Raw genomic sequence first — 21,992 nt, 5'->3', positions numbered from 1 at the left:
ACTGTTTGAGCTAAGATGAAACAGCTGTGCGTGTGTGTGTGTGTTTAAACACACGTCCTGCCGCTCTGGATTTGGAATTAGTCAAACTGAGTAAGACAAGCACGTGGTGTGAACAGTTCTGGGTCTGTGCAAGGAAGTTTAAAAGTGCAACACTGCAGTGCACACTCATACCAAGCTTCCGCTGAACTAACACTAAGGTTTGAAAACCCATTTAAGTTCAATGTCAAATTTACTCTTATCAAAATCGACCGATGACAGCAAGATAAACATTATCCTTTCAAGAGTTCCCCAGAGAGCACAAAGATTATGTGCCTTAAGTCACTGTGATAATTTTCTAACATATCACTATTTTTTTTACCACCTTGAATTTCAAAGGGCTTAAAGATAAGTCCTTTGTTTTATTATTTCCTTTTTCATGAAAGAATGTTAGTTTTCCAGAGCACCAATTCTGTAACATTATATTTGTTCAGCAAGGGCGTATTTTAATTTCTCTGAATTATATTTAAACTGTTAGGTCAGGTGTAACTTGGCTTGTTATATTTATATATGACCTTTATACATACTTATTTTCCTAACTAAATGTAGATGATGGCAACTTTGGGAAACCAAGGCTATTTCTGGACATTGCAACCAAAAGCAAATAGTGAACCGTAGACACTCTGGGTAAATTTTTTGTTTTTTTGGTCCTTCCTCTTTCGCAACTGTTTGCACAGCCTGGCTTACTTTAGCCTTCTTTCCATGGACACAGCGCAGATATTTCTCCATCGCCGGTCCAGGTTGCGCGTAGCCTGCTGGATGGAACCGCACTCGGCATCTGTGGCACAGGCGTCACAGTCATGCAGGAGAACCTCGCACAGGTTGAGGACAGAGGCCACACCCGTGCTGTGTTTCTCTATGTCTCTCTGAAGCTCCTGCAGGGAAAGAGACACGCTTCATTCAAACGCTTGCGTACAGATGGGAGAAACTGCAGCAGTATTCACTGACTCAGAAATGGTTAGGCAAAACCTTGACAGATATTTCATTTCCTTGAACGCATGAAGTTTCCTCAAGTTCCTTTATAAAATACCGCAACCTCAAAAGTATGACAAAATGCATCTAGAAATATTTTAGCTATGTGAGCAAAGCCAAAATATCAACTGAACAAATGAAAGAGACTACAGCAACTGTATTGAGTAAAATGAGCTTCTTTAGTGATTGAAAAATGAATCTTGCCCCAGTCTCTACTTCACAGATATATCCCTTCCACTCCAATCCATAGATCAATCAGTCAAAGGAATACATGTGCTCCTGTTAAGAGCTGGCACTCAAAAACTGGGATTTGATCTCCAAAGATCTGCAAACTGTTTTAAACAGTTAATGCCCCCATCATTAAAAGGTACCATGGTTTAAGGCACCTAGGTTTTCTGTCAAGTATGGCATCATTATCATCAGCAGCTTCCTCAGTGAGCAAATTTAAATGTAGGACAGAAATAGGAAGCTATGAAATATGATAATAAAGTTCAATTTTTGTAATATTTTTATTTTATATTTTTAGACCAGCAATTCCTGTGATAACTTCCATATAACTGAGAGGTTATGCAAGAGATTTGAAACGACAGTTTAGTGAAATAGAAATATTTTACAGAATTTATTTTCTTGTGTCTATGGAGTTTATGAAATCTCCAAAATTAATCAAAGGCACTGTTATTGCATTCAACAATAAGCTAGAGTTTGTATAGAAGACATTGGAACATGGTGTTAAGGAGAAAAACAGGAAGAAGAATATACATACAAGAATATAAATCCCAGCTACCTGAGTAAGTTGAGGAATTATCAAGAGAATAGCTAGGCAAATTTGAGAACTGTATAAAAGAAAAGGAAAATACACTGAGGACCTTGATGAACAGGGCAAGCAAAACATGGCACCAACAGGCCTCCTTTTTAATAATGGAACACTGAGTAAATTGAGTTAAAAGCTCAACAGAAAAAATAATGCACATTTTGCATTTACATTCTATGCAGTTAATATGAAGACTTCACATGGTAGAACTCTGGGCAAATTCAATGCCTTGTTTATCATTCATCTGTTGATGAATACCTAGGTTGTTTACATGTATTCACTTGTAAATAATTCTGCAATGAACACAGGGGTGGAGATATCTTCTTCAAGATAGTGATTTCATTTCCCTCAGATACATAACAAAAGTGGACTTGCTGGAACGTATGGTAGTTCTATTTTTAGTTTTTTGAAGAACGTCCATACCCTTTTCCATAGTGGCTGCACCAACTTACATTCCCACCAACAGTGTACAAGGGTTCCATTTTCTCGAAATCCCTGTCAGTACTTTTTATCTCTTGTCTTTTGATAATAGCCATTTTAACAGGTGTGAGGTGATATATCATTGTGGTTTTTATTTGCATTTCCATGATGATTAGTGATGTCGAGCATCTTTTCAAGTACCTGTTGGCAATTTGACTATCTTCTTTGTAAAAAATGTCTATTCAGGTCGTTTGCCCATTTTTAAATTGGATAATTTATTTTTTGCTATTCATTTGTAGGAATTCTTTGTATATTTTAGATATTAACCCCTTATCAGATATGCGGTTTGCAAATATTTTCTCTCATTCCTAGGTTGCCTTTGCATTTGGTTGATCATTACTTTTGCTGTGCAGAAGCTTTATAGTTTGATTTAGTCCCACCTATTCATTTTTGTTTTTGTTGGTTGTGCTTTCAAAAATCACTGCCAAGACCAATGTCAAGAAGCCTTTTCCCTATGTTTTGCTCTAGGTTTCAGGTCTTAAATTTAAGTCTTTAATCCATTTCAAGTTAATTTTTCTAAGCTGTGTAAAATAGAGGTCTAGTTTAACTCTTTTGCATGTGAATATCCAGTTTTTCCAACACAATTTTTTGAAAAAACTATCTTTTCCCCATTGAGTATTCTTATTAGTCAAATATTAGTTGACTGTGTATGTGTGGGTTTATTTCTGGGCTCTCTATTCTGTTCCACTGGTCTATGTGTCTGTTTTTATGCCAGTACCATATTGTTTTGATTACTATAGTTTTGAAATATAATTTGAAAGCATAAAGTATGATGCCTCCAGCTTTGTTCTTCTTTCTCAGGACTGCTTTGGCTATTAGGGGTCTTTTTTGGTTCCATCTGACTTTTAAGATTTTTTTCTATTTCTGTAAAAAGTGCCATTGGAATCTTGACAGGGATTGCATTGAATCTATACATTGCTTTGGTGTATGCACATTTTAACAATATTAATTCTTCCAATACATGGAATATCTTTCCATTTATTTGTGTTTTATTCAATGTCTTTCATCAATGTCTTATAGTGTCAGAGTACAGATTTTTCACCTCCTTGGTTGAATTTATTCCTAAGTATTTTACTGTTTTTAATGTTATTGTAAATAGGATTGTTTTCTTTGTTTATTTTCCAGATACTTCATTGTTAGTGTATGGAAACACAGTGATGTTTGTATCTTGAATTTGTATGCTACAACTTTCCTGAATTTATTAGTTATAAAAGTCTTCTGTTGGAGTCTTTAGGATTTTTCTATATATAAGACCATGTCACCTGCAAACAGAGACAATTTTTACATCTTCCTTTCTGAGCTGGATGTCTTTTATTTCTTTTTCTTTTCTGAGTTCTCTGGCTAGGCCTTCTAGTGCTATGTTGAATAGAATTGGTGAGAGTGGGTACCCTTGTCTTGTTTCTGATCTTAGAGGAAAAGCTTTCAACCTTTCACCACTGAGTATGATGTTAGCTGTGGGTGTGTCATACATGTCCTTTATTATGTTGGGGTCCATTCCTTCTGCACCCAATTTGTTGGGAGTTATTATCATTTGAATTTTGTCAAATGCTTTCTCTGCATCTATTGTGATGATCATATGATTTTTATCTTTCATTTTAGTAATGTATTACATTTACTGATTTGCATATGTTGAATCATTCTTGCATTCCAGAATGAATCCAACTTAATCACAGTGTATAATCCTTTTAATGTGCTGCTGAATTTGGTTTGCCAGTACTTTGTTGAGAATTTTTGCAGGCAAAAATTTGATATTCATCAGGCATATTGGTTGATAGTTTTCTTTTCCTATGGTGTCCTTATCTGGCTTCAGTATCAGGGTAATGCTGGCCTCATAAAATGAGTTTGAGAATGTTCTTTTCCCTTCAATTTGTTGGAAGAGTGAGATGAATTGGCTGTAAATGTTTGGTAGAGTTCACCTATGAAACCATCTGGTCTTGGACTTTTCTTTGTTGGGAGGTTTTTAATTATTGATTCCACCTCCTTTCATTATTGATCTGCTCAGATTTTCTATTTCTTCAGGATTCAATATTGGTAGGTTGTATGCTTCTAGGAATTATTCACTTCTCCTAGGTTGTCCAAATTGTTGGCTTATAATTGTTCAAAGTAGTCTCTTATGATCCTTGGTATTTCTTGTAATGTGCCCATTTTCATTTATAATTTTTATTTATTTTGGTCCTCTTTTTTAATTGATTACTCTAGCTACAAGTTTGTCAATTTTGTTTATAATTTCAAAGAACCAACTCAGTTTCGTTCATCTTTTCTGTTGTTTTCCTATTCTGTATTTCATTATTTCTGCTCTACTCTTTATGATTTCCTTCCTTTTGCCAACTTTGGGCTTAGTTTTTTCATTTTTTTTCTAGTTCCTTGAGGTATAAAGTTAGGTTGTTTATTTGAGATCCTTATTTTTTTCTTAATAGAAGCATTTATCACTATAAGCTTTTCTCCTAGAACTGCTTTTGCTGCATCCCATAAGTTTTGGTATGTTGGGTTCCTTTTTTTGTTTATCTCCAGATATTTTTTTATTTCTCTTTTGATTTCTTCTTGGATCCACTGGTTGTTCAGAGTGTGTTGTTTAATTTCCATGTATTTGTTAATTTTCCAGCTTTCTTCCTGTTATTGATTTCTAGTCTCACATCATTGTGGCTGGAAAAGATACTTGATGTAATGTCCATTTTCTTGAATTTATGAAGACTAGTTTTGTGATCTAACATATAATTATATAATCTCTCCTGGAAAACGTTCTGTGCTCTGAGGTTGGGGTGGGCCTGGGGGTGCTGCTGGCTGGGCCCTACAGTCACCTCTGACTGGGTGAGGTCACAGGCTACGTCCCCTGGCAGGGCAGTGCCACTGGTTGGACCCTGTGATTGGGCAGGCTACAAGCTGGTCTCTGCAATTGGCCTTTTTTTAAAAGATTTACTTATTTATTATTTATTTAATTTCTTTTTGGCTTCATAGGGTCTTAGCTGCGGCACGTGGGATCTTTCATTGTGGTGTGTCAGCTTCTCTCTAGTTGTGATGCACAGGATCCAGGGCACGTGGGCTCTGTAGTTTGTGGCATGTGGGCTCTCTAGCTGAGGTGCGCAAGCTCAGTAGCTGTGGAGCGCGGGCTTAGTTGCCCCGTGGCGTGTGGGATCTCAGTTCCCCGACCAGGGATCGAACCCGCGTCCCCTGTGTTGTAAGGCGGATGCTTTACCACTGGACCACTAGGGAAGTCTCACTGCAATTGCTCTTGATGGGGTCTCAGGCTGTGCTCCCAGACCAGAGGGTGCTGCCGGCTGGACTCTGTGTTCAGGTGAGGCCTCAGGCTGTGCTCTGTGATCACGCAGGGCTGCAGGCTGTGCCCTGGAGTTGGGCAGGGCCACAGTCTAGGCTTTGCCATCAGCTAGGCCGCTGGCTGTGCTCCCCTGTTGGGCAAGATTACTGGCCAGGCTCTCTGGTTAGGAGAGCCTGCCAGCTGAATCCCACAGTGAGTGGGCCTAGACACTGTGCTCCACGGTCTAGCTGGGCTGTTGTCTAAGCTTTCTTCTTGGGTGGGGCCGCAGGCTCTGCTTGGTAATTGGACGGGGCCACTGGCTGGGCTTCCTGACTAGGCAAGGTTGCAGGCTGTGCTCAGCAATCGACAAGGCCCTTGGTCGGACTCCACCACTGAGCAGGGTTGTGGTCTGGGCTCCATGGCTGGGCGTGGCTGTAGGTTGGGCTCTGAGGATGCCTACGGTCACTGTTCAGGCTCCTTGGTTATGCAAGGCCAGAGGCTGTGCTCAACAGGTGGCAGGGCTTCTGGCTTGGCTCCCTGCCCCAGCAGGGCTGTTGGACGGGCTCCATGGCTGCCTGGATTCTCTGGCCAGGCTTCCTGGTGGGGGGAGGGGGGGGCACGGAGACTGTGCTCAGCTGTTGGGTGGGGTTGGGAATCTGCCTCCCTGCCCAGGCCGGGGGGTAGAAAGAGCTCCAAGGCCTGTAATGCCAGTTGTCTGGGGACCCAAATCAAGCAGAGCTGCTAACTGAGTTTGCAGGCTAGACGGGGCCACTGGCTGGCCTCTGCTGATGGGCAGAGACGCTGGCCGGCATCTCTGCTTGGGTGCAGCTGCCAGCAGGAATGCAGTCCACCAAGATCTGAGCGCAGGTGCTGTAAGCCCCACGCCCCTTCTCCATCTCTATCTGATCCCCCGTGACTGAGCCTCATAGATTTCCTTAGTGATCCCCATGAAGAGAGATCCAAGCGGGCCTCCTGGGAAGCGTCATACAATACTGGGGGAGCTGGGTGTCCACTTTGGCCTCTCTCTTTTTTTTTATTTTCGGCCGTGCCCCACGGCTTGCAGGATCTTAGTTCCCTGACTAGGGATTGAACCCGGGTCCCTGGCAGTGAGAGCATGGAGTCCTAACCACTGGACTGCCAGGGAATTCCCCACGTTGGCCTCTCTTTTCCAACTGGAGAAACCACAGGCTGGGGCGCTCTTGGTGCGGTGCTGTGCCAGCCTGGGGCAGGTGATGTGGGCAGAGTGCAGCCACTCCTCTCACCTTCTAACGTGGTCCTTCCCGGTCTCTGTTGTCCAGGGGCTGCTGCAGCCTCACCCTGGGTTCTGGGATTTTCACAATGGGGTCCTGTCTATGGATAGTTGCTTGTTGGTCTTCTTGTGATGGGGACTTAAGTCAGGAACGGCTTATGCCACCGTCTTGGTGACATCACTCCTCCATATACTTTTGAATCTCTCTCAGAGGGGAGACTCATAAGGGGAAACCACTGTGGGAACCAGCGCTGGTGTGTGAAACCCAGAACTCTAATGGACGGACTGTTGGAGGCTCAGTGTGGACACCTCTGACCGACCCAGTCATGGGGGCCCCCCAGTTTGGTGAGATTTACCTCCAGGAACTTGACCAGTTTAACACAGTAAACACTGGAGAAAAGTCCCCTTGTACTTCTGCTCAAAAGTTTTTGTTCAGATCAATATATAAAATAAGGCTTGGGGGGGGGAATCTTATAATTATATAAGTACCCAAATACAGATCACAATTTTAGTCTCAGCTTTAACTTCCATTGGTGATGGTCTCAAATTGTCACATAGTGTCATTGGATTCATTCTTTTTCATTTATAACACAAAGAAATCTGACAAAACATTCTCTGAAGCCATCTCAAGTGTATATATATTTCTGCCCAATTAAATCTATAAGAACTAAGTACATTGGCAAGAGAGACATACAGAAACTCCACATAGGGAAATAGAAGACAATGTATTTCTTACCAATTTAATCTGTCCATTTAAATATTTGTCAGAAGTTTTCCCTTTTGGAGATAGATTACTATTTATCTGTCTTTTAAAACATGTATCCCCCAACGCTACAATTTTTACAAAATCATGGTCAAACAATTTCCATAAAGGAAACTAGTAAATATGATATGATTAAAAACTACTACTAAGCTTCCAATGAAGTAGTACCCTTTTCATTTCACTCCTGATTCTTCTCCAGAAACAACCATTTCCATCTATTGTAGCTCTGTCTTCTGGTTTTTACTTCTGTTTTTCTAAGTAACATGTTTATATTGCTATTTCTTGATTTTTAAATGTTAGACATTATCAGTGCTTCTACAGCAGAGAAGGAATAAATTTCTACATGACTCATGGGGCTCCAATGACTATTTTAGCACCTCTTATAGCTAGAGCAATAATCACTTCTTTGCATGATTATGGTGTTTTTAATGCTTTTCACATTTAAGCAACAAAATATGCTATGGTTATATTTCTTCTTTTACACAACTTTTTGTTTTTCTAAAATCAATAGTTCTCTCTCTCTCTCTCTCTCCCTCGCTCTCTTTTTCTCTTTAAAATATGACCCAGCAATCCCACTACTGGGCATATACCCAGAGAAAACCATGATTCAAAAAGACACAGGCACCATGATGTTCACTGCAACACTATTTACAACAGCCAGGACATGGAAGCAACCTAAATGTCCATCAATAGAGGAATGGATAAAGAAGATGTGGTACATATATACAATGGAATATTACTCAGCCATAAAAAAGAACGAAATTGGGTCATTTGTAGAGACATGGATGGACCTAGAGACGGTCATACAGAGTGAAGTAAGTCAGAAGAGAAAAACAAATATCGTATGTTAATGCATGTGTGTGGAATCTGAAAATATGGGTATGGATGATCTTATTTACAAAGCAGAAATAGAGACACAGATGTAGAGAACAAAAACATATGGATACGAGGGTGGAAAAGGGGGTGTGTGGGATGAATTGGGAGATTGGGATTGACATATATACACTACTGATACTATGTATAAAACAGATAACTAATGAGAATATACTGAAGAGCTCAGGGAACTCTACTCTATGCTCTGTGGTGACCTAAACGAGAAGGAAATCCAAAAAGGAGGGGATAGATATATACGTATAGCTGATTCACTTTGCTGTACAGTATAAACTAACCGAATATTGTAAAGCAACTATACTCCAATAAAAAAAAATTATATTGCTAACTGCTATTCTTTCTCTTATGGTGCTAATAAAGAGCTCCTTCCAGTATGGTTAAGCCCATCAGGTCATCTGGTTCAACTGTTTTCTTTCTTGGAGATGTTCCTCTTAGAGCGCCCGGACTCCCTACTCCTGTCTGGACAGGCTCTTCCTAGGTTGCAGTACCACTGTCATTTGGGACTTTCCTTTACCATCATCCTGGGGACTTCCTTCTCCTGGGTTGAATATTATTTTTCCTCTCATTTCAGTATATGGAGCATATCTGTCATTAGCTTCTTGTGAATGTGTGCATAGAAGGTAAATATTTTATATATTAAACGGCAGATATATTATTCTAAATCATAAAAAATTTTCTCAGCTTTTTGAAGGCATTCCGCCATTGTATACTAGCTTCCATCATTGTTTTGGAGAAATCCAACTTTTTCATCTTGGAAGCCTTAAAATCTTCTTTTATCCCCCATGTTCTGAAATTTCATAATAGCTTTGTTTTTAATTTTCCTGGGCACCTGTAGGGTTTGTGTTCCAGAAGTGTGTAAATTTTCAATTTGGGAATTCTTTTTCTGTATTACTACTTTGGTAATTTCTTCCTTTCCACTTTATTTTGGGGGCAGGGGGACTTTTACAGAATAACTGAATTGGATTTTGAAACTCTCGTGTAAATCCTGGCTGCAGCACAAGCCTGGCTAGTGACCTCGTGAGAGGCGATGCTGTGGGGTTTGGCACAGAGTCTTTCACTTAATCCCTCTGTTTTTAACAGAGTGGCTCCAGCACAGATGGAGTCCTGTGTCATCGAATCCCAAGTCCCTCTGGTTGGCCTTCTCCAGAGAGTCAATGAAGCAGAGATGCCTGACTAGCTGGGCTTAGGGGAAATCTGCTCATCTCACCACTCCTTTCTCAGACTTTCACGCCATCTTCCCTTTAAAGCCCCACAGACTTGATAGCTCTACTTCCTGGGTGAGCGTTTTGGGAACTCTGCGGCGTGAATCAGCTTTCTTCGTCCTCCACTCTGCTAACACCATCACTGTTCATCTGTCTACTTTCCACCTTCCAAGTTCTCTCGGATGTCTGGCAGCTCTATCATCTTCTCTTCTGTTCTTTCTGCCATCGTGGGTTTTGACCTTTTATTTTACTAGGGTTTTAGTAGTGGCTGCAACTACAGATGCATATAATCAATTTCCCATATTTAACTAGATACTGTTTTGATCTTCTTACATTTGCTAAATTACAATACTGGTCATTAGCATTTTAACTCTCGTCACGTGTAGATATTATTACCATGCTCTCCAGGAGAATGTGGGGAGCTGGAGGCCAACCACCACCCCCAGAGTTAATCATCAGAATTTCAATCATCAGAGAGTCCATCAGAGGGTTTTAATCTTGCAGAAAATTGAAAAATGTCCTGCTAACAATTTCTTAAAAAATAAATGCTAATTTAAACATCCAACACCTAAAAACTGTATTTTAATAACTGTTCTCTTTGTAAAATAAAATACATAAACTATTTCATAGGACTGAAGAAATAGGCCTGTTTATACATTTTTTTAAAGTTAAGCAACTTGAATATAATGGTTTAATGTAATGGAAATAACCAGAGCGCAGGCAGAATTTTCAGGGACAATCTAAAAGCATGAAGTAGCAATACTTCTTATGGGGGATTTATGGTGTTTATTACTGACAGCTGGAGTCTACTGTGCTGAGTAAGAATAAGCAAGGGGAGTGGGAAGTGAAAATCCCTTCTGTATGTATTTTTCAGGGTCACCCTCTTTTGCTTTGCTGGGTTGTGTATGGTGCTGTATTTGCTACACACATGAAGATGGCATTACAGTGTGTGGTCTGCAGATCATGCAATCCTTGCAAAACAAAATTATGTTAGACTCTAAAAACTCTAAGTATGCACTGTGATCTTTCTCCAAAGGCTGTATGCAGAAAAAAGAAAAAGGCTCGTTTCTAAGTCCATGGTTGTGAGTTAGCGACCCACAAATAAATAAACAAAACTGTCAGCACTGTTCTGAATACATTATTGCAGCTCAACCTAACCTACCATCTTAGGATGACTTCTTGGCGGACCAGTGACATTAACCCTACGATGGCAGACCTTCTTAAGAGAGTCAGCTTTGTGAGGAGATGGAACCTATTTGCCCCAAACACCTCTCTAGCCAATGCCTTCCCTTTCTCACCAGTCCTGCCCAGCTTCCTCCAGATTTTCCATCCCAATTCACCATCTCACAATCATGTCTCTATTCTGGCCAGGAGGACAGATTTTCAAGAACCTATGAACTTTCCTTCCATTGTTTTACATTTTACCTGCTGCTTGTTAAGCTTTTTCTGTATTTCTTCCGAGTCACAGGAATCGTAGACGATCGGCTTGGCCAGCTCTGACTCGATGTGGGCCAGCCACGTTCTCAGGCTGCTCATGTTCTTATCCAGCTGCTGTACGGCGACCAGAGTCTCCTTCAGCTTCTTTACCCTGTGGGCAGAGAAGGAGAGACATCAACTTCAGTGAGAGGCTTCGCTCATGTTTCCCGCATAAGCAGAAGCCAGCACTGGGTCTAAAGCCAGAGTCCCGCCTGGCTCAGCCACCTACTGGCTGTGTGACTGTGGGCAGTTGTACACCCCTCCTGTGTCTCTGTTTCTTTGTCTATAAAACGGAAATGAAGTAAGAGTACTTGTGAGATTTAAATGAGGTGAATGACAGAGGGTGCCAATACATGGGAAACATTAAAAAAATACCAACCATGGTTATACTCAGCACAGCTATACTAATATAACAGTGATAGAAACCTCATGGTTGTCACAGAAATTATTACTTTCACAAATAATATAATCTATACTACCTGACTTTTGCAAATAATATAATTTATACTGCTATGAAGAATAACTGGGAGGAAAAAGATAACCTTTCCAATGGATTGTCACCAAACAGATTACACATCCATGGCTCTAATCATTTCACCCCCTGTGGGATGTATTTCAGCAATATTGTGGCAGAAACTCAGTCAAAAGAAGACAGCATACTGAAGATAAAACCTATCAGTGAGTTGTCACATGCACTTAAGCAATTTGAGTTTTAATGATGCCATATCACGTTAAAGGTAACTAAGGACCTGTTGGATTGTAAGTGGCAGAGGGCAGGTACCCCATCTTCCACCTGCAGAGCCTAATTCGGTACAGTATTCACTACATAGCATGCTTAAAAAATGACGACAAATAACTATTCTCCCATTCTCACCAGGAAGGAGTAAAAACTCATTCCTTTAAGAATTGTCATTTCTCTAACAATCATCCGTGGACACTTTATATGTAAGATGCCAGAAAGACAAAATAAATCAGATGTGATTATTTTCTTAATGAAATGTACAATCTGACCAGAAATCTGAACATGGAAATAATGAAATATAACAAAGTGTGGTAAGAACTAAACTAAAGAAGTGAACGAAGTCTCTGGCTAATAAATAAAGAGTGATCAAGTCTGTCTGGCCATGTTCAGTAATCATTCATTCATTTACCATTTGTTCATTTCTTTATTCCTCCTACCAACATGTATGGTGCTAGGTGATAGATAAACAGTGATGACTAAAGTTTCATCCTTGCCTTTGAGGAGCTTAGACTTTGATGAAAGAAGGAAAATGAAGAAATGACATGTGACCTGCATCTTGAGAGGTGGATACAAGCCAAGCAGAACATTTCTGGCCTAGGAAACATAATGAAGAAGAGATTTTGAAGGTAAATAGTGTCACAATGCCAAGGAGATCAGTGGTGGAAGGATGGGGAAGAGAAACAGAAAAGAGATAAGAAGTGGTAAGAGGTAAGACTGATGGGTAGATGGGAGTAAGATGATAAAACTCCCATAGTGACATGACAATGGATTTGTATGTAGTTTTAAAGATAAATAAGAACTTTCCCAAGATCTATTAGCAGAGGAATGTTAAGATCAGTTTTGATTCTGAGTGCGTAAGTTTGAGGCAAGGCTGTGGTAAGAGCTCATTCAGGAAGTAAATAGAATAGTCCAAGCAGTTTGCATCAAAAGCCTACACTTGGAAACAGTGGGGATAGCGGTGAGGAGTGGATTGCTAAATTCACGAACCGACATGACGTGAGGCAGAAGGAGTTAAGAAATGATGTCTTTTCCAGTTGGGTGACTAGATAGACGCTGCTGCCTCAGAGGATACAGGAATGAGGAGCAAGTTCTTGGGATTAAAGGTGCATTAAGTTTGGGGTATGATGAGGCTGTGGGATCAGCTAGACATGTATGGAAATATAGTTCTTAGGTCCAGAAGACACGACGAAGTTTATCGCATAGGTTTACATACTGTTGGCATAGAGTTGAAGCCCTATGAAAGGATGTGTGTCATCATGAGGAAGTAGCCAAAGACAGAAGAAAAAGTAGAGAAATTACAGATGAATACAGATGACGGAGCGAGGATGCACAGGAGGCAGGATCAAGGGCATAGAGCAGGGATAGATAAATTAGATTTGAAAAGTTATTTCCCAGTGAGGGCAGGGTGTCAGCAGGAATTTGGGAGGGACACAGATAGTACTTCTATCTGTTGGACTAAGAAGAATGAGTTTTAAAGGGTTAAAGAAGGAGGAATCACAGTTGAAGAAAAAATAATCAGAAAGGAAGGAGGTGAAGCAGGGAAGTGTAGCATAAAACTAAAGGCAGGAAATGTTTCAAGAAAGAATTGGTAGTGGGGCAGGGGATAAGACTAATGGTATTTTAGGGTACAAACTTGCAACAAGTAGTAAATAAGCCCTAGAGATCTAATGCACAGTAAAATGAATATAAACAACAATATTGTACCATAATTTTGTAATGTGATAAATATCGCTACAATGGCAATCATATTACATTATATCAATGTATCAAAGTAACAAGCTGTACACCTTAAATTTACATGATGTTCTGTGTCAAATACATTCAATTAAAAATGATTTTAAAGAAGAAGAAAGTGTTGGTCAGAGTGTGATCTGAATGCCTTCTTCATTAGATTTCACCTGGTTTGCCTCACATAAATGCAGATTCTTAGACCCCAACCCAGTCCTACTGAGTCAGAACCTCTGGGGGTGTGGCCAGGGAATTTACACTTAACAAGCACTCCAAGTAAGCCCTAGGCATGCTTAAGTTTGGAATCACTGGTCTACTTTGTCAAAGGCAGAGCAAGGTGGTTGATGAGGCCTAAAAAGAGCCATTCATTAGAAGAGGTCTGCTGACTCTAAGTGAATAGTTCAGCAAGGGCTATGGAAACAGAAAACAGGACGCATTTGAGAGAAATACACTTATGATAAAAGAGGATTGTTAATTATTTTTAAAAAGTAGGGAGCAAAGGTAAGTAAATACGGTATGAATCCTGTAGAATGATCTGGCTACAAGAAAAAATTGATTTTTTGTTTGTTTGTTTTGTTTAATGCAGTTTAATGTTTTGGAATCGCTTTAGAATGTTTTTAGGCAGAGAAAAAGGAACTCATGAGGAAGGAGCCAAAGACAGAAGAAAAAGGAGAGAAATTACAGATGAATACAGATGACGGAGCGAGGATGCACAGGAGGCAGGATCAAGGGCATAGAGCAGGGATAGATAAATTAGATTTGAAAAGTTATTTCCCAATGAGGGCAGGGTGTCAGCAGGAATTTGGGAGGGACACAGATAGTACTTCTCAACTCTATTATTACCAAGTAATAGTAGCAAAAATCGACTATTGAGTCCCTGTTGAGGGCCTGACATGGCTGACTGGATGTATGTACATAGATGGCTCTAAAAAGAAAGGTGATGTGGAGGAGGAGCACGTGATCAATGATTTCTGGTACAACCCTTATTTAAAATTCAATTCTGCTTTTAGACCATAAGTTTTTTTATACTTTCGACCTTTTGGTTCAGGATATGTGGTCACCTTACTGACACTGCTCCTAATAAAAATGAATGGAAGATAAGCAAAATATCTCCATCTCCGAGGTGTCAACTTGGTTCAACTAAAGAGGTATCTGCCTGGAAAAAATGTCAAGAGCAACATGTCTTTTAAAACTCTAGGGATCTTCCAAGACTGAACCAGGAAGAAATAGAAAATATGAACAGACCAATCACAAGCACTGAAATTGAAACTGTGATTAAAAATCTTCCAACAAACAAAAGCCCAGGACCAGATGGCTTCACAGGCGAATTCTATCAAACATTTAGAGAAGAGCTAACACTTATCCTTCTCAAACTCTTCCAAAATAGAGCAGAGGGAGGAAATCCCAAACTCACTCTACGAGGCCACCATCACCCTGATACCAAAACAAGACAAAGATGTCACAAAAAAAGAAAACTACAGACCAATATCACTGATGAACATAGATGCAAAAATCCTCAACAAAATACTAGCAAACAGAATCCAACAGCACATTAAAAGGATCATACACCATGATCAAGTGGGGTTTATCCCAGGAATGCAAGGATTCTTCAATATACGCAAATCAATCAATGTGATACACCATATTAACAAATTGAAGGAGAAAAACCATATGATCATCTCAATAGATGCAGAGAAAGCTTTTGACAAAATTCAATGCCCATTTATGAAAAAAGCCCTCCAGAAAGTAGGCAGAGAGGGAACTTACCTCAACATAATAAAGGCCATATATGACAATCCCACAGCCAACATCGTCCTCAATGGTGAAAAGCTGAAACCATTTCCACTAAGATCAGGAACAAGACAAGGTTGCCCACTCTTACCACTATTATTCAACATAGTTTTGGAAGTTTTAGCCACAGCAATCAGAAAAGAAAAAGAAATAAAAGGAATGCAAATAGGAAAAGAAGAAGTAAAGCTGTTACTGTTTGCAGATGACATGATACTGTACATAGAGAATCCTAAAGATGCCACCAGAAAACTACTAGAGCTAATCAATGAATTTGGTAAAGTTGCAGGATACAAAATTAATGCACAGAAATCTCTTGCATTCCTATACACTAATGATGAAAAATCTGAAAGTGAAATTAAGAAAACACTCCCATTTATCATTGCAACAAAAAGAATAATACACCTAGGAATAAACCTACCTAAGGAGACAAAAGACCTGTATGCAGAAAATTATAAGACACTGATGAAAGAAATTAAAGATGATACAAATAGATGGAGAGATATACCATGTTCTTGGATTGGAAGAAACAACACTGTGAAAATGACTATACTACCCAAAGCAATCTACAGATTTAATGCAATCCCTACCAAACTACCACTGTCATTTTTCACAGAACTAGAACAAAAAATTTCACAATATGTATGGAAACACAAAAGACCCCTAATAGCCAAAGCAATCTTGAGAAAGAAAAACGGAGCTGGAGGAATCAGGCTCCCGGACTTCAGACTATACTACTAAGCTACAGTAATCAAGACAGTTTGGTACTGGCACAAAAACAGAAATAGAGATCAACGGAACAGGATAGAAAGCCCAGAGATAAACCCATGCACATATGGTCACCTTATCTTTGATACAGGAGGCAAGAATATACAATGGAGAAAAGACAGCCTCTTCAATAAGTGGTGCTAGGAAAACTGGACAGCTACATGTAAAAGAATGAAATTAGAACACTCCCTAACACCATACACAAAAATAAACTCAAAATGGATTAAAGACCTAAATGTAAGGCCAGACACTATAAAACTCTTAGAGGAAAACATAGGCAGAACACTCTATGACATAAATCACAGCAAGATCCTTTTTGACCCACCTCCTAGAGTAACAGAAATAAAAACAAAAATAAACAAATAGGACATAATTAAACTTAAAAGCTTTTGCACAGCAAAGGAAACCATAAACAAGACAAAAAGACAACCCTCAGAATGGGAGAAAATATTTGCAAATGAAGCAATTGACAAAGGATTAATCTCCAAAATTTATAAGCAGCTCATGCAGCTCAATATCAAAAAAACAAACAACCCAATCCAAAAATGGGCAGAAGACCTAAATAGACATTTCTCCAAAGAAGATATACAGATTGCCAACAAACACATGCAAGAATGCTCAACATCATTAATCATTAGAGAAATGCAAATCAAAACTACAATGCGATATCATCTCACACAGGTCAGAATGGCCATCATCAAAAAATCTACAAACAATAAATGCTGGAGAGGGTGTGGAGAAAAGGAAACCCTCATACACTGTTGGTGGGAATGTTAATTGATACAGCCACTATGGCGAACAGTATGGAGGTTCCTTAAAAAACCAAAAATAGAACTACCATACGACCCAGCAATCCCACTACTGGGCATATACCCAGAGAAAACCATAATTTAAAAAGAATCATGGGGCTTCCCTGGTGGCGAAGTGGTTGAGAATCTGCCTGCCAATGCAGGGGACACGGGTTCGAGCCCTGGTCTGGGAAGATCCCACATACCGCGGAGCAGCTAGGCCCGTGTGCCACAACTACTGAGCTTGCGCGTCTGGAGCCTGTGCTCCACAACAAGAGAGGCCGTGACAGTGAGAGGCCCGCGCACCGCGATGAAGAGTGGCCCCCACTCGCAGCAACTAGAGAAAGCCCTCGCACAGAAACGAAGACCCAACACAGCCAAAAATAAATAAATAAATAAATAAATTTATAAAAAAAAAAAAAAAGAATCATGTATCACAATGTTCATTGCAGCTCTATTTACAATAGCCAGGACATGGAAGCAACCTAAGTGTCCACTGATAGATGAATGGATAAAGAAGATGTGGCACATATATACAATGGAATATTACTCCGCCATAAAAAGAAATGAAATTGAGTTATCTGTAGTGAGGTGGATGGACCTAGAGTCTGTCATACAGAGTGAAGTAAGTCAGAAAGAGAAAAACAAATACTGTATGCTAACACATATATATGGAATCTAAAAAAAAAAATGGTCATGAAGAACCTAAGGGCAAGACGGGAATAAAGACACAGACCTACTAGAGAATGGACTTGAGGACACGGGAAGGGGGAAGGGTAAGCTGGGACAAAGTGAGAGAGTGGTAGTGTATATATGGACATACATACACTACCAAATGTAAAATAGATAGCTAGTGGGAAGCAGTCACATAGCACAGGGAGATCAGCTCAGTGCTTTGTGACCAGCTAGAAGGGTGGGATAGGGAGGATGGGAGGGAGGGAGACGCAAGATGGAAGAGATATGGGGATGTATGTATATGTATAACTGATTCACTTTGTTATAAAGCAGAAACTAACACACCATTGTAAAGCAATTATACTCCAATAAAAATGTTAAGAAAAATATAAAATAAAATAAAATTGTAAGAAAAAAAAAAAAATCTAGGATGTGATAGGGACTTCCCTGGTGGTCCAATGGTTAAACTCTGCGCTTCCACTGCAGGGGGCACAGGTTGGATCCCTGGTCGGGGAACTAAGATCCTGCATGCTGCACAGTGCAGCCAAGAAAAAAAACAAAACAAAACAAACCCCCCCCCCCCCAAAACTCTAAGGATGTGATATATTTCAAGTCAGGGATCTGCTATAGAATGTTCTCAAAGACAGAAAACTTGCACTCAGAATCACCTACTATTTCTCAACTCTATTACTTCCAGATAGTAAAGAATTGATTCTCAAGCTAGGACCGGTACTGGATGACTTAGGGTTGCTTTCCATCCACATGTGCCACTGCTAACTCTCTTCCCACCTTCTCCCTGCCCTCTGTGCCTCCCCAGATGACTATGATAGGCTTCTCTGGTCAGGAGCCACCTCTCTGAAGAAACTGTCTCATAACCAAAATATTTTGAGAATTTTTATTCATTTTTAATTGCTTAAAATGGATATCATCACTTCTATTACAGTTTCTGTAAATCAATGTTTCTCTCAAATGAAAATCTAGTCATGACACCATCACTTCTCCTCTGTCATACAAATGCTTAAAAGTATTTTCACTACGGTTGGTTCTTGATAATAATATCTGTATTTCATTAATTATAATAAAAATCCCTATACTTGATCAGTGTATAAAGGCACGCTGAGGTGCATTACCTTATACTGTTTTAAAAAATGTGTATTTAAAAAATTATGTTCATGTTCCACAATATATAGGATTGATAGGGAACAGAAAACATGCATTGCAATATGTTTATCATAATTCATAATTCCACTCAAGATAATACATTTCTAACTAGCTTTATAAGTACAATTTGTACTCTGTCTCTAGGGCATTTCAAGGCATTGGCCTTGAAAAATAACTCCAAGAACTGTTACATACAACCCACTCATATTTCTCTCATATGTCAGACAAAATTCACTTGAGCGTCAGTCAGTGAATGACAGTTTTCGAGCAGCTACTGGGTATAAATTTCGGGGTGCATATTCTACCAATGACCATGGTACGGGCTTAGGATTTAACATGACCTTGGCCATCCTGCTTTAGTGTCCCAGATGGAAAGGACAGTCTACAATCAATAAACCCACTGGAACAGGACTGAAGAATGGCTCACTGCACTGATGTCCATCTTGGTTTTACCCCAATAAGAAAGTCCTCTCAGGAACCTCTCCCACTTGACCAGCTTCCTGTCTTCAGGTCTGATAGGATCTGAATGCTGACTACGCTTTGGGATGGGGTTTTAAAGAAAACTCATAACATCATCAGGGCTTTGTGTGGACCTAGGGGCTGGGAGGGTACTTCACTCAGTGCCTGCTTCTTTCTTACCCTTGTTCGAACTTCCTGGTATTATTTATGCTCACCTTCCTCCTCCTCATGGGAAGTTCCTGGAAAGCTGGAACTGTGAATTTCCACTTCGGGTTTTCCCTTTCCACTTTTGGTTGCCAGACTAAGCTTGGTGCCTTGCACAAAGTTGGGTATTTAAATGCCTGCTAAACATTAATAGTTAGTGTTCTAACTAAAATATTGCTTATTTTGTTAACATATTTTAATTTAATTTATTTGATATTAAATGTATACTTAAATTTTCCTCTAGGTCCAACACTTGCAAATGATCTATCTGCTAAGGACTAAAATTCATTCATTTTCTTGGTTCAAAATTCACTGACAAAAATGATCAAAAGATCCAAAGCACAAAGGGATATAAGTAAACACTGTGCCATTGGATATTGTCTACACTAGCCAAATATTTTACTGGATTAGTAATCTTGTATAACACTGAAGGAATTCCAATAGTCAGAGCAGTTAGTGCAATATGTCAAGGGCATAGTGATGTGGAAATGCTTGTTCATACAGTCTATTAGGGGCAAGTTCCTCTTCCAAGTGAACGTGTAAATCTTCGTAAAGTCAGGGAGGGTGAACGCTTAAGTGGTTCTCCTTTCTCATTTTTTAAACAATGCATTTGACTACAAATAGCAAAATACATTGTGTGAGTGTTGGGGGGAGCAGACGTGAACTGAGAGACGGTGTGGGATAAGGCCCCCATACATCATCCTTGAGCTATTAAACTTGATACTTGCAGGACGAGGATCATTCTTTTTTAAGAGAAATGTCCCACATTTTTTTTCATCCTTTCTTTCAAGGAAATCCTTGGGTGAAGCATCACAATAGTTTTATTTATCATTGTAAGAAGTTTGAGCAACATTCCTTTTGGTAGCATACAGGGTTATAATTCAAAATAGGTGTTTACAGACGTCACATATCTGGGTAAGTTTAGCAAGCCTGGTGAATCTGTTAAGTCCCTGCACGCTGGTTCCCCTTTCAGAGTCCAGTGTGTTTCCTGCACACTTGACCTTTCTTGAGAAGGATTCTACTATGAAATCCAGTTGTCCAGCTTCTTAATATTGTCACATGAATACGTACATATACACACATATATCTACATAATTCATATATATACCTCACTACTTTCCTTCAAACAAATTTAGTAGATCCATAAACCAAAACAAAAAAATTCATATTCTCAATATAAAAGAACCAAAAGTACCATTAATAAATTCTCTTCATCAGTAGGGATTTGTTTGGGGGACGTTATGGTATAAGAAAAATATTTTTTAAAAACAAAATGAAAATTCCTGATGTAATGTTATTCTAACTGAAAAAAAATCATGAAGTAAACATTTGTATAATGCACTAAATTACCGTTTTAGACATAACCTTCTATATTTTGCACATACTATTGAAAACCTTTATACTAGTCAGTGACCAAAACCTACTGACATACATAAAACAGAAACAACCTTCTCTCACACACAAAACCCTCCAGGCCCCTGAAACATGCGTAGATTTTTATTTATTAAAGGGAAGGCTTTCAGCTACAAAGCTGTGAACTGGCCATGACTGAATTTCAGTTTCAGCAGGAGCCCATCCTTTAAATAGCAGATGATGGACTCACAGGATCTTTCCACTGAATGTTTTTCTGAACCTCTTTCCTGTGTCTCAGGCTCTCTGCTGTAACCATACTCCTTGTATGATGCATCCAGTCCCAAGACAAGTAGATACTGAACCATAACAAAGTCCATTAACCTTTTCACCCAGCTCCGCAGGCCCAGCAGGAGACAAGAAAACAAACCGACAAATAACTCTTAGGAGTCCACGGCCAACGACCTCCTCACACCAGTCATCTCCACTTAACCCTGGCCAACACAATTATGGATTAAAGCTCCAGCATCCATCCTATAACCCCCACGTAACATGAAAGCTATGCCCAAGGGAAGAAACTCGAGGAGATGCCTGCCTTGTGACACTGCAGTTACAGTCGGGGAGGTCTGCGTCCACACAGCCGTCCTCTGCCATCCTCAGGGCACACGGATCTTCCGCCACCACCATGAAGTTTCCACTCGCAAAAGTCAGGTTTGCAGAGCAAAAGGCTAAATCCTGCGTGGGGATGAAAGTTTCCCCGGTCTGTGTATGGAAGTATGAAAATGCTCACTCCAGACAAATGTTGGTAAGTCTCTGCCTGACAATATGACACTGAGCAGTGAGTGACAAGTGGTCATGTTTCTAAATAAAACCTACATTCATTAACATGTGCCAGGCTTGATCTCCTGGAATGTAGGCCACGAGTGTACGAAGGGAAAAGGCTCAGGGTAATCTGCTAGGAGGGGGAGGCTCCAGGTCTAAAGAAAGAAGGGTATCGAAAATAAGACCGGCTGCAGACACTCTGCCATTCTGGAAGGACCTTCGACTTTTCTCGCAGGCAGTTGAAGTTGGAAAAGATGTTTGCAAAGATAAATGACCCAAATGCAAACAAGCAAAACCTCTACAAGTACAGCGGCAAACTGTAGTAGCAAAAAGGAGCAACTGCTTTTTTTCTTCAGTCTGATTTGCCAGTTAAG

At 39.8% G+C, this 21,992-nt stretch overlaps 1 protein-coding gene across 13 annotated transcripts in view; it reads right to left on the bottom strand.

Annotated features, from left to right (window-relative positions):
• The window catches only part of SYNE1 (spectrin repeat containing nuclear envelope protein 1), a 454,100-nt gene that overhangs the window by 31,569 nt on the left and 400,539 nt on the right, over window positions 1-21,992 (bottom strand). For 12 of the 13 annotated variants that reach the window (XM_036871084.1, XM_036871085.1, XM_036871083.1 and 9 more), the window contains 2 exons: window positions 11,083-11,245; window positions 724-911 (listed from right to left, as the gene is read on the bottom strand). In XM_036871084.1, coding sequence (XP_036726979.1) covers window positions 724-911; window positions 11,083-11,245 — 351 coding nt within the window. Of the gene's footprint in view, window positions 1-723; window positions 912-11,082; window positions 11,246-21,391; window positions 21,583-21,992 lie in introns of those variants that run through there. The other variant, XM_036871086.1, reaches the window with a different exon arrangement.

This window comes from Balaenoptera musculus, chromosome 12, assembly GCF_009873245.2.
Source record: "Balaenoptera musculus isolate JJ_BM4_2016_0621 chromosome 12, mBalMus1.pri.v3, whole genome shotgun sequence".
In the NCBI taxonomy this organism is placed as follows: Eukaryota; Metazoa; Chordata; class Mammalia; order Artiodactyla; family Balaenopteridae; genus Balaenoptera; species Balaenoptera musculus.
The sequence above is the reverse complement of the archived record's forward strand: the minus strand, read 5'-3'. Positions and strand labels throughout refer to the sequence as shown.